The sequence below is a fragment of the Gossypium hirsutum genome, chromosome D12 (genome assembly GCF_007990345.1).
Source record: "Gossypium hirsutum isolate 1008001.06 chromosome D12, Gossypium_hirsutum_v2.1, whole genome shotgun sequence".
NCBI lineage: Eukaryota > Viridiplantae > Streptophyta > Magnoliopsida > Malvales > Malvaceae > Gossypium > Gossypium hirsutum.
The window spans coordinates 44,840,093-44,852,653 of record NC_053448.1 but is presented as its reverse complement, the minus strand read 5'-3'; the positions used below and the strand labels follow the sequence as shown (position 1 = coordinate 44,852,653).

Genomic DNA, 12,561 nt, shown 5'->3' with positions numbered 1-12,561 from the left:
TTTTTTATTTTGAGCAATTTAATTTTTTTCTTTTATATTCTTTTAACTTTTCTTTCTTTTTTCTTTAATTTCCATTCTCTTCTACTTTTCCCTTTATTTTCCTCCCTTCTTTATTTCTTTTATTGTAGTTTTCCTATGCTTTTCATTTGTTGAAACTAATCCACAAACTCACCTAGCTCGAAAAAATTAAATTGTTCAAAAAAACTAAAAGTATAAAGACTAGTTTTAACAAACGAAAAACATAGAAAAAAACTTTTTGATTTATGCATATATTGATTAATCCACTCACGTAAAAGGAAAACTTAGATTATTATTTCAAGTATTGGTGAAAATTTGAGTGCAATTTTTTTTTGAAATAATAAGACTGGACTTTTATTATAAGAATATGGTCTAACCACTTGAGCCCAAGAAATAAGTCTTTAAAAATAAAACAAGAGCTCAACAAACAAGACCCACTGGGCAAAATATAAAGAAAAAGAAAAAAAAAACTAAAACCCCTATCCAGTCAAAATTAATTGAACTGCTACCCACCACTCCCCATATGTGTCCTTATTGCTGTCGGTTGCAGTTCTCTGGAGAAGCTTCTAGTACCCATATCCTCCATTTGCTCTTCCGATCACTAAACAACTTGGGCTCTCAATTGGGTTCACGTTCGCGGTGTCTTCCCAGACCCAACGACGCGATAACGTAGTGAGGGACGTTTTGTTCCAAGTAAAACTCATCGCTTTTCTTCAAACTTTCAGGGGCAATGATATGAGCAGTCTGATTAGCTTTTCTGGGTATGAACTTGAACCAGATCTTATTAAATCTACCCTTATTATAGTGAACTTCTCTAATAAATGCCCTAATTTCTAATTTTTCTATAATGTTTGCCTGACAGTTCTTTATTGTTGTTAATCCATCTCCCTCAATTTCATCTGCTCTATACCTAGTGTTATCCCAACATAACAGCGTGAACGCATGCAGAGGCTTCTGCCGTAAAAGAATATACTACCTTATTCTCCACTACTGACTTGGACGCTAACACCTTCGCCTTATTATTCTTTACCACCAACCTTACAACATATCTAAACAGATTGGGGTTAAAAGCATCGTCAAAATTGATGCGTGTGATTCTGTCTCCTGGGGTTTCCACTCTGATAAAGAAAAACATTTGGTAAGAGGACGATTATTCAAAGCCTCATTTTCCTATACGTAAGTAATTATTTCAGTTGCTAACTCTCTCCCTGAACTGTTCTGCCTTTCATAAATTACTTTGTTCCTCACACTTCAAATCACCCATAATGAGTAGTAAATCATTCTACAATGATTATTGGAACCTTCCGCAAACACCCATGTGAGCCACTCCTAATTATCAAGATTCTATTTTGATAACACCCAAGCAAGGTTTAAGTGCAACCATACATCTTTTGACATAGGACTATCACGAAATATATGAGTGATCGTTTCTACCTCCCCTCCATATTCTGGACAAGTCGTAGTCGATCTAAGTCGTTTGTACTGTAAGTTAACTAGAGTAGGCAGGAAGTCCCAAGAGACTTTCCAAGTTGAAAGTTTTGTTTGGCAAGGAGATTGAGGCTCCATAATTTTTTGTTGCAACCTTTCATTACATTTTGTACTTCAAGTGTATCCATGTCATTACTAGATTCCAGTAGTAATCTATATGCACTCCTGACTGAAAACTCGCCCGAAAACTCCCCTTTCCACACCAACAGATCAGCATGTTCCACCATTGCCAAAGGAATCCATAGAATTCTATCAATGTTCATATCTGAAAAGGTATCACGAATCACATCCTCTTTCTAAATTCAATGCAAGCTATCAGTTAATTTCGCAACAGTAGTTATCCCATTATTACAAATAGAACCACTAATTTTGTAATTAATTGAACCAGGCATCCAAGCATCCTCCACAACATTGATTCTGTCACTCGTGTCTATTCTCCAATAGAGACCCATTTCCAGAAGCCCTCGGGTTTCCCAAATACTCTGCCAGGTATACGACTATAAATTCCCCAACCTAGCTCTCAAAAAATCACTCTGCGGAAAGTATTTTGCTTTTAACACTCGCACTAATAACGAAGTCAGGTTTTGAATATGATTCCAACCCTGCTTCACTAATGCTAAGTTAAATTTAGCTAAGATGTAAAATCCTAAACCTTTAATCTCTTTCAACTCACATAGCTTCCTCCAGTCGCAGCAATGGATACCTCTTCAACCATGCCCTTTTTGCCGCCAAAACCTAAAAATAATACCTTCTAGTTCGCTGCAAAATGATTTAGGTAACAAAAAGCACATCATAGAATAAGTAAGAATAACTTGAAAGACTACTTTAATAAAGACTTTCTTCCCCCCTTGGGATAAGAACCTTATACTCCAACTATCTAATCTTTGCTTAAGTCGGTCTTTTAAAGTTTGAAAAGCTAATTTTTTAATTCTCCTCATCATATTGGGTAACCTAAGTACCGCTCAAGGTCATTCAAGTATCTAACTCCTAGGGCCCCAGAAACCGAATGTATGTCTTCTTCACCCACATTGAAACTAAAGAAAACTGTTGACTTCTCATAATTTATACACTACCCAAAATAGATCTCGTACTCGTGTAAAATAATCTTCAGCGCACAAACCCCTTTTTCATTAACCTCTCCAAACAACATACAATCGTCAGTAAAAAGTAAGTGTGTAATCAAGGGTCCCCATCTACTCACATTGATACCTTTAATTAAGCATCTATTCATCGCTTCATTCATCAAAACCGATAACCCTTCACTACAAATCAAGAAAAGAAAATGGCTTAAAAGATTCCCTTGGCAAATCCCCTTACTTGGTTTGAAAGCTTCTCCCACGTTACCATTGACAATAACTGAATATGAAATAGATGAGATGCACCTCATGATTAAGTCAATCTAAGGCATTGCAATACCCATTCGCTCCATCATCACACAAAGAAAGTTTCATTCAACTTGATCATACGTCTTACTCATGTCGACCTTTAAAACCATAGACCTTTTGTTACCCAATCGTTTCTGTTTGAATGAGTGCAAAATTTCATAAGCCACTAGAATATTATCAGTAATCAATCGTCCTGGTACAAAAGTACTCTATACATCATCAATACACCCTTCTGGCACCCACTGAAACCGATTCGATATTGTCTTAGCGACCAATTTATACAATACATTACACAAACTAATGGACCTAAAATTCTTAAAAATTAATGGGTGGGGAGTTTTCGGAATAAGCACAAAGATTAGTAATATTAACGGAATCAAGAACCTTACCACCATTTAGTACCTCCAAACAGAAATTAGCAATCTCCCTGCCCACAATATGCCAACAATGCTGAAAAATAATGTCGAAAAACTGTCATCACTAGAAGCTTTCATCGGTCTCATACCCTTTAAAGTATTAACAATCTAATCATCAATGTACCTTTGGGTTAACATTAAATTTTCCTCATCAAAAATCTACTTTCTCACCCCCATTAACAATTGATCCGTAACCATACTGCCATTAGTCGTGAAAAGCTCCTTAAAGTAGTCCCTTGCGATACACTCCATCTCAGCATCCCCAATCGTCCCTCTCCCATCCTCATATTGTAAACCTATAATTTTGTTATTTCTTTTTCTCTGTGAAGCATATTTATGGAAGAAATTTGTGTTTTTATCTCTCAAGCGAAGCCAATTCACACGTGCTTGTTGTTCTCAAAACATCTCATCTTTATCAATTTCTAAATTTAAGATAATTTTTATTTCAATTAGCTCCTCGAGGGTTGCATCATCTCTCTCCCTTTCCAATAAATCCCCTAATTTACTCTTCAAGTCCTACCGAATACCATCCATTTTTCCCCGAATCAATTTGGCCCATTAACACAAATCAGTCCTAACTTGTTCTAACTTAATAAAAATATCCCCTTCATCATTACCCCAAAATTTTCTAACCTTGTCCTTAAAAGACTCTTACATTATCCAAAAAGCCTCAAATCGAAAACACATAGGTTTGTGATGAATGCCCTTCTCCATCAGAAAGGACAATGATTTGAAAAAAAGAAAGGTAAATGACGTACCATAAAATTAGGAAACAAGTTTATCAAGCCTTCATTAGCTACCCCATAGCCGACGTTCTCTAATATTTATTTCCGGAAGATTCCCCCTCTCCCATGCATACCAAGGTCCAGAGTATCCCAAATTCACTAAGTGACAGTCCTCTAAAACTCCTCGAAACATTTTCATCATTCTCTCATCCCTAGGCACACCCCCCACTTTCTCAAATGAATACAGGATTTCATTAAAGTTCTCACACACCATCCAATAGGAGTCTTACGAAGTCCTCAGTGACTTCAAAATTCGTCATGAATCTTCTCATCCCCTAACATAAAAAGCCCCATAAAACCCGGTGAAATGCCATCGTAAATTACTTTCATCTTCATGAATATCTACATCAATATGGTTCATCAAATAACTTCTAAGAGAGATAGTATTATTACATTTTCATACTATACACAAACCACCTCTCGAGCCCTTCGTCGAAACACCAAATCCATTCAAAAAACCAAAACGCCTATGAACATTCACCATCCTCTTACTATTTAATTTAGTCTCCATAAAGTATACTAAGTGGGGATTATACAGCTTTAGCAAATATCGGGCCTTTCTAACTGTCGGTGGACTCCCCAAACCATGGACATTCCAACTCAAGATTTTCATTGTGACCGGTCAACTTGCCTCTTGGCAGCTGCCGATACAAAATAGGCTCTCCCCACTGGTCTTTCTTCCCTAACCACTAATGCATCTTCTACACGATTAAAGCTTTGAGTTCCACCCTCCTTGCAAAGTCTCTTTTTACCTTCGCCAATCCCAATCGAAAATTCCTCCCAATCATGTTCCATATCAATCCAACCTTCACCCTGACCCATAATACCATTTCCCCCTCCAAATTAATTCCGAACATGGGATCCAACCGAACATGTCCCTCATGTGGTTTAATATTTAGATTCGCTTGTTAACTAAGATACCCAAGTCCACCCTAATCACTATCCTCAATCAACCACACACTCTGCATAGCAGCAGCTCTCTTAAATTGCGTACGAATGGTCAAATCCCAACCTAACTCTGTAGACTCCTCCCCTCTTGACATTCGCAATTAGTAGAATGCGTCATTATGTCCAAGTCGACCACAATAAAAGCAAAACATAGTTAACCTCTCATATTTTAAGCTAACATAGGTAAAGTTTCTAGAATCAAATATGATTTTCTTCTTCCTTTTTAAAGGTGTTCTAACATCTAGTTGAACCTTGATCCGTAGAAAATTTCGTACACCCTTACTCAGACTCTTAGAATCGTACTCAAGAAACTTGCCCAAAAAATCACCCAATTATCGCACAACAGCTTCTTATTTGGGGTGCTATTTAACTGTGTAGGATTGATTTGAGTTAAGAGTCCCTTTCTCCATTAAAAACTTGTAATGTGAAGGAGGGAAACGTTCTTTTTCCACCACTACAATTTATGCTACTACTTAACTTTTAAAATATAATATGAAAAAAGTCAACTTTCTCATTATTTAATTACAAATATTTATTTCACCGGTTCCCTCACTCTCACCACCTTCTTTCTATAAATACTAATCATTCAAACACCCAAAATTTTCATACAAAAGAAAATTTCAAAGCAACACTAATCTCATAATATTATCAAACTTCTATGATTGAAATATAAGCATGGCACCAAGATGGTTCAACTTTTATGTGTGATATTTTAAAAATAATATTATTGAGGGAGAACATATGAATTTCTTCTATTGGATGGAGTCTCGTTGGATTCTATCAAGCAGTTGCCCATTTAAGATCGATGAGACAAAAAAAAAACAAGACATCACCATAAAAAGACAATATAGTCCTTAGCAGAAAAGCTATTCTGTGTGTGCATGATAACCTGAAACTGGACCTAGAATAACATAATTGCAAGAAGCAATATTAGCCGTGAGATGCGTAATGATACAAGGCACAGGGGGGCATCGCTCCCGGTGGTTGAATTTCGGGGAAAGTGGCAAATTACGTAAATAAACAGCTGGCTAGATGTCAATTTGCAACGACGTACTGACTAACTTACTGACGCACTTCATTTAAAATGCCATTTTAATTAAATGTTGCATTCACGCGCCTTCACTCCCTAGTCCCTCCTCCTCCTCTGCGCCCCGTTTGGGCTACAGATTTAGCAACAAAATGAGACTGTTACTTATTACTTTATTTATAATACTAATATCTTTTAGACGAATCCACTTTCTTTGGGATTGGGTTTGTTGCTGTGTACAACTGTTTTCTAATGCAATCAAACTCCTTACATTCATACGCTAATTTAAATAAGTCTATTATAATTATTATCTTTTTTTCGTAAAAAAAATATCTAACCTATTTATAAAAAAATGAATTTTTAAAGTTAATGACAAAAAATATTTTCATATTAATAACATCATCTTAGTGCAGCATAAAAAAACAAGCTTGGATCGTAGTAGTATGTTACATACTTCATAGCTTCATCATAGGTGGATTTATGATGATCCATACTTTGAATAGTACATAAAAAAAAAGATCTTGATAATCTTAATAATACAGTTCAGATTCAGATAATGGAGAACTCGATCAAGTACCAACATTTGATGAAAGTGAGCTTATGTTAAATATTAAAGAGGAAATAACCCAACAAATATGGAATACTAAAACAATTAGATAAAATTACATATGATATTTATTTTTCTTATTATTTTTATTAGTAATTTGTATTGTCAACTACTTTTTTGGACTAACATAATACATATGATGATTTGATTTTAATTTTTGTTACTTGTTTAGAACTTTTTTTATTGTGCAAATAATTGTTTACAATAATTAATACTTTTAAATATAAATTATATAACTGTATAATTGTAATTTGTACTACCAAACATGACATGGAGAATTACAATGTAATTACACTCTGTCAGCCAAACACGTCTAGAGAATTACAATTCTTTGTAATTACTTCCATTCAATTACTTTGTGTTGTCCAAACATACCTTACATTACAATTTTAAAAATAAACATAATACATATATATATATATATTTAAACTGGGTTCAGTTACATTCAGGTAAAATACAAGAATAGTCATTCACCTATTCAATTTGTTCTATTTTATTCGCTCAATTATTACTTTTTTTTTCAATTTAACCACTCAATTTTCTGAAATTAAATATTTTGGCCACTTTTATGGTTAAATTAGTAACAAAAGTTTAATGTCGATTTTTTATTGGCCTAATAACAAATTTAGTCCTCCAATGTCTACATATGCTATCAATTTGATCTTAAATATAAAAAATTTAACTAATTTAACCCTCAATATTTACAAAATTTGTCATTTTATTTTTAGTTCTAAAAATTATAAAAATTTATTTAAAAAATCTATAAAATATTTTTATATTTACTTTTTAAAATTTAAAATTTAAAATTTACTTTTTCTCATCAACCATTCTCATTTTCTCAGCAAGCATGAAAAATTTAGATATTAAAACTATTTTTTATTCAATCTCTTTTGATTTAGTCTCATTTTTCTTTTATTATATTGTTCACTCAAATGCCTAATTAAAGCACAAAAAGAAGCTTAAAATTAACAAATTTATAAAGTTAGAAAAATAGTTGGGTTGGCGACACCAACTTTGACGACTTGCTCATGGCTGCAAAGATAGTACTAGTTTCAAGCTTTAGTGTTCTCGTGTCTTTATCATTTTTAGCTCAAGCATTAGAGAGAGATTGCAAACAAGGCTATACATTTTATATTTTTAACTTTGACGGTTGAACGAAAAAAGGAAAAAAAGTGAAAGATATTATTGAAAGTCATTTTGCTACAAACATCTTAAAAAATATTCTTATATTTACTTTTTAATTTTTTTAATTTATATTTACTTTTTTTAAAATCAAGATTTTAAAAAATTTTATGATTAGGACTAATATGACAATTCTTGTAAACATTGAGGATTAGATTTATTGTTTTTTCTAGATTTAGGACCAAATGAATAAAAAGTGTAAATATTTGAAGACTAAATTTATTATTAGGCCAATAAAACAAAGTCCACGCTAGACTTTTGTTAGGCAACTAGCGGAAAGGAGACTAAAATATTTAATTTTAGAAAGTTGAATGACTAAAACAAAAAAAAAAGTAAAAAATTAGATGACCAAAATAGAACGAACTAAATAATTAAATAACTATTACTGTACTTTACCCATTATAATTTGAACATAACAAAGTGGATTTAACATATTATACTCAGCCGAAAAGTATTAAATACAAGTGCAAGAATAAAACACATTACATTTGAAGTGGTTTGAATTTTATTCACTTTGGAATATTATTCACTAATAAAAATATTTGCGTTAAACTACAAAATATAAATAGTAACATTTTTTATAAAAATTAAAATTTTTTATTTAATTGAATTGAATCATTTATTTTTTAAATCAATTTGAATTTAAATAATTCAAATAAGTACTTATTTTTTAAGTTTGAGTAAAATTTTTTACAACTTGAAAAATCAAAATACAAATTGGTGTAAATATTCATTAGACTCCTAATAATTTCAAAAATAAATAAATTGGTCCATCTAAAAAATTATGAAAATTTCAAATAAAATAAAAAACCTAAAATTAAAACAATAAAAAATATTTTATAGAAAAGTTAAATTATAAAAAAATCCAAGATGATAAATTTGAGGCTTTAATCTAATAAATTAGCAAATAAAGTTTATCATACAAATGGTTTTTTTTTTTGCTTTTAAAAGAGTTTTCAAATACACGTAGTGTCAAAATTGTATGTTCTAACTTAGAATTTAATAGTATTATCAACTGGGTTTTAATTTGAATAATTTTATTTGAATTAACTCGATTTTCATTTCAATCGTTTTAATTTGAAAAACTTTTAAATTAAAATAAAAAATAAAATAATATTTGTTGGAACTGGACTGATTAGATCGTGAACCAATTAATATACTAATCTGAACAAAGAGATTGAATTCATAAAAATCGAAAATAAAAATAAAAACTAACAATTGAAATAGTTAAACCAATTTATAAATTTATAACATTTTCTAAAAATTTAATTGTTGTTAGAGGTATAGTGAAACAAAAAATCTATAAATTGGATGAATGATCTCATTTTTAAAATAAAATAAAATAAAAATCATCAATTCTTTCGCTCATTGCATTATATCCAACGCTGACTTATAATGGAGGGAGGATTATATTTTATTTTTTTATTTACAAATTTAAAAATTAAAAATTCATTTTATTAAAAAATTCATTTGTTTATTCTGTTAAAAATTTATTTTTGTATGTTTTTAAAAACTTTAAGAGAAAAATGGGTGCAAATAAATGGAGAATAATAAAGTGAGTGGGTTTGAATTATCTAAAAATGTTAATTTTTAATTATAATTATCGAATTAGGTTGGTTTTTGTAAAATTTGGCGGATTAGTCTAATTTTGGAAAAATGCGTCCAGTTGGACGTGTTTTCATTGGATATGGTAGGAAAATATTTTTAGTTGAATGCGCTTTTAGTTTTGGCTAGATGGTTAAATGTTATTGCTTTTTATCCTTGAGTCTCGAGTTCAATTTCTCTCCTACTTACACTTGTATTTTTATTTCATATTGCTTCAAGCTTTTTAAATTTTTAATTAATTTTTATAAACGGTTAGATGGTTAGATAGTTGCAATTATATCTTTGAGTCTTGAGTTTAATTTCTCTCCTACTCATATTTGTATTTTGTATTTCATGTTGCTTCAAGTTTCTTCTTTTTTTAATTAATATTTTTAGCATATTAGCTTATTTCATTAGATGGGTAGATAATTGTAATTATATCTTTGAGTTTGAAGTTTCATTATTTTTATAAGCATATTAATGTATTTTTTTATTATTTCATATTGTTTTAAGCTTTTTTTAATTTTAATTAATGTTTCGATGATATTTTTAATTAATTTATTTATAAAATCAAATAATTATTACAAATGTCTTGAAAGAAAATAATAATATGTTTATAAAAAATAATTACAAATAAAAAATATATTAATTAAAATTTTAAAAAGCTTGAAGCAAAATTAAATAAAAAATACAAATATGAGTAAGGAAGGAATTAAACTTGAGACTCAAAAATATAATTGCAACTATCTAACTATCTAATCTATTAAAAAAATAATTAAAATTTTTAAAATCTTGAAGCAAAATAAAACAAGAAATACAAATATGAGTAAGAGAGGAATGAAATCCAAACTCAACCATAAAAAGACTAACATATAATTATTTGGTCAAAGTTGAAAGCAGCGTTTTCTTACCATATGCACCCAATTGACCAAAACTGAAAACATGCTTTTCTCCTAAAATTGATGTAATGTAATAAATTTTACAAAAACCGATTTAATCGGTAATTATGGTTAAAAGTCAACTTTTTGTGCTAATTCACCCAAGTGAGTGGTTGTTGAGTTGAAATCCAAGGAGGGGCGCGTGAGAAAAAGAAAAGAGAGAAAATGAGGAAGAAAAGAGGGGATTAAAGTGGGAGCCACCACCCATGTGCCCTCCTTCCTGTCTCCACCAGCTCCTGCCGCTCAATCATTGGCACTCTCTCTTCTTTCATTTCATCTCCAATTTCCATTTCCACTTCTTTCTAAATATTCGGTTGCTTCTTGTAATCCCCCTTTATCCCCAAACAGCACCCCAAATCTTTTTAGTTTCAGGCCACAGCTGAACTATAAGGGCTATACAAACAAACAAATTCTGGGTAAGAGTGTGCTACTCCTGCTCCCACCATGTCTAATTCGGAGGGTGGTGCCAACAACGGAGCTATAATGGACCCTCAGAGACAGCAAGCCACGGTTAATGGTCCCCTTGCCATCAAAAAACCTCCTTCTAAAGACCGTCACAGCAAAGTCGACGGTCGTGGCCGAAGAATCAGGATGCCTATCATTTGTGCCGCTCGTGTTTTCCAGTTGACTCGTGAGTTGGGTCACAAATCCGATGGTCAGACAATCGAGTGGCTCTTACGCCAGGCTGAACCTTCCATCATTGCCGCCACTGGCACCGGGACCACTCCCGCCAGCTTCTCCACCATGTCTGTTTCCGTCCGTGGCGGAGCTAATTCTACTTCTCTATCGTCCACCACTTCTTCTCCGTCTTTGGATCATAAGCCTCTGTTGGGTCCCACCCCATTTATACTCGGGAAACGTGTCAGGTCCGACGATGATAACCCCGGAAAGTATGATACCGGAGGAGTCATGGTAGGACCAGGAGTTGTGGGGCCCGCTGGTGGATTCTGGGCTATTCCAGGCAGGACAGACTTTGGTCAATTGTGGAGTTTCCCGCCCCCAGCGGAGATGGCGGCTCATCAACCTGCTGCTGCGTTGTTCGTTCAGCAACAGCAAGCGATGGGAGAAGCGTCGGCGGCTAGAGTTGGTAATTATCTTCCTGGTCATCTGAACTTGTTAGCCTCGTTGTCGGGTGCTCCGGGAAGTTCGGGTCGGAGAGGCGAGGATCCTCGTTGAATTTGGCTGGACAAGTTTACCCTTGTTGTCGGGAGTATATATATATAGCTTGGTTTTGATGCGTGTGGATGTGGAAGAGGGTTTTTAGGTGCAGCTTTAGGGTCAGGGAATTAGGGGTAAATTTTGGGCACATTTGGTTGATGATTAATTAGGGTTGTAGAGCCGTCACAAATTGTTCACGATTGTGAGAGTTCATGCGAGGAAGAATTTGGGGCTTGGAGACACAGACAGAGAGAGACCATGGTACTTGGTGATATATATGGCATGTTAAGAATGGTGTTAAAGCTACTTGTTTTCAGACGATGAATCTGCAAAACTAACGATCGATTCTTCTTGTTTTTACACTTCATTGGGTGATTGGGAGATTTGCCCTGGATCATACTAGCAATTGACTCACCGTTGTGGCATATGGTCTTCGTAATTATGATTCTGTTTTTGAGAATCATTAGTTAGTTTGCTGCGTACCATTGAATTTATGGTTCTCAAAGTGTTGGATTTATGTCTCTCTCTCTCTCTCTCTCTCTCTTTCTGTTTCTGCCTTCAGTGTCAGTCTTTATGTCGATCACATGATCGTAAAGGAGACTGCTGTGTCAATAGTTTATATAAAAAAAGAAAAGCAGCTCTGCTCTGCTTCCTTTCCGTAAGACCCTCTCATTTGGATCATTTTTAGCCACTTATCAGCCTCCAACAAATAATTGTCTTCTTTCATGCAAGTGGCTGCTTCTTTCTCACTTGGTTTGATTTATTTTGTTGTGTTTCATAACTGGCTGCTTCACTCACTGGGTCTCATATGTGTTTTCAATGGTATATTTGGGCATGTTTTAGTAACAGCAACTGCTCCTATCTTCTGCTTTAATAGTTTGGATCAGATCAGAGCTATACTAAATGCATACTATGTGTGTCAATTAAAATGATAATTGCAGAACACAAGACTAATAGGGATGAGCTGCAACAATTGAAGTGTTTATGGGTTTTGATGAAAAGAAATGGGGTCATGATGAATATGG

The 12,561-nt window shown here is 33.2% G+C and overlaps 1 protein-coding gene and 1 long non-coding RNA gene across 2 annotated transcripts; both read left to right on the top strand.

Annotated features, from left to right (window-relative positions):
* The first annotated feature begins 388 nt into the window (after nucleotides 1-388).
* LOC121224139 (uncharacterized) lies at nucleotides 389-6,689 on the top strand. Its single transcript, XR_005921683.1, has 3 exons — nucleotides 389-779; nucleotides 881-1,779; nucleotides 1,895-6,689. It is a non-coding gene; the product is annotated as an uncharacterized lncRNA (long non-coding RNA).
* Nucleotides 6,690-10,183: 3,494 nt separating this feature from the next.
* Nucleotides 10,184-12,198, top strand: LOC107946100 (transcription factor TCP7). The gene has a single exon (XM_016880299.2). It carries the CDS (start codon nucleotides 10,823-10,825, stop codon nucleotides 11,552-11,554), a length of 732 nt encoding a protein of 243 aa, XP_016735788.1. The 5' UTR covers nucleotides 10,184-10,822; the 3' UTR covers nucleotides 11,555-12,198.
* Nucleotides 12,199-12,561: the final 363 nt, after the last annotated feature.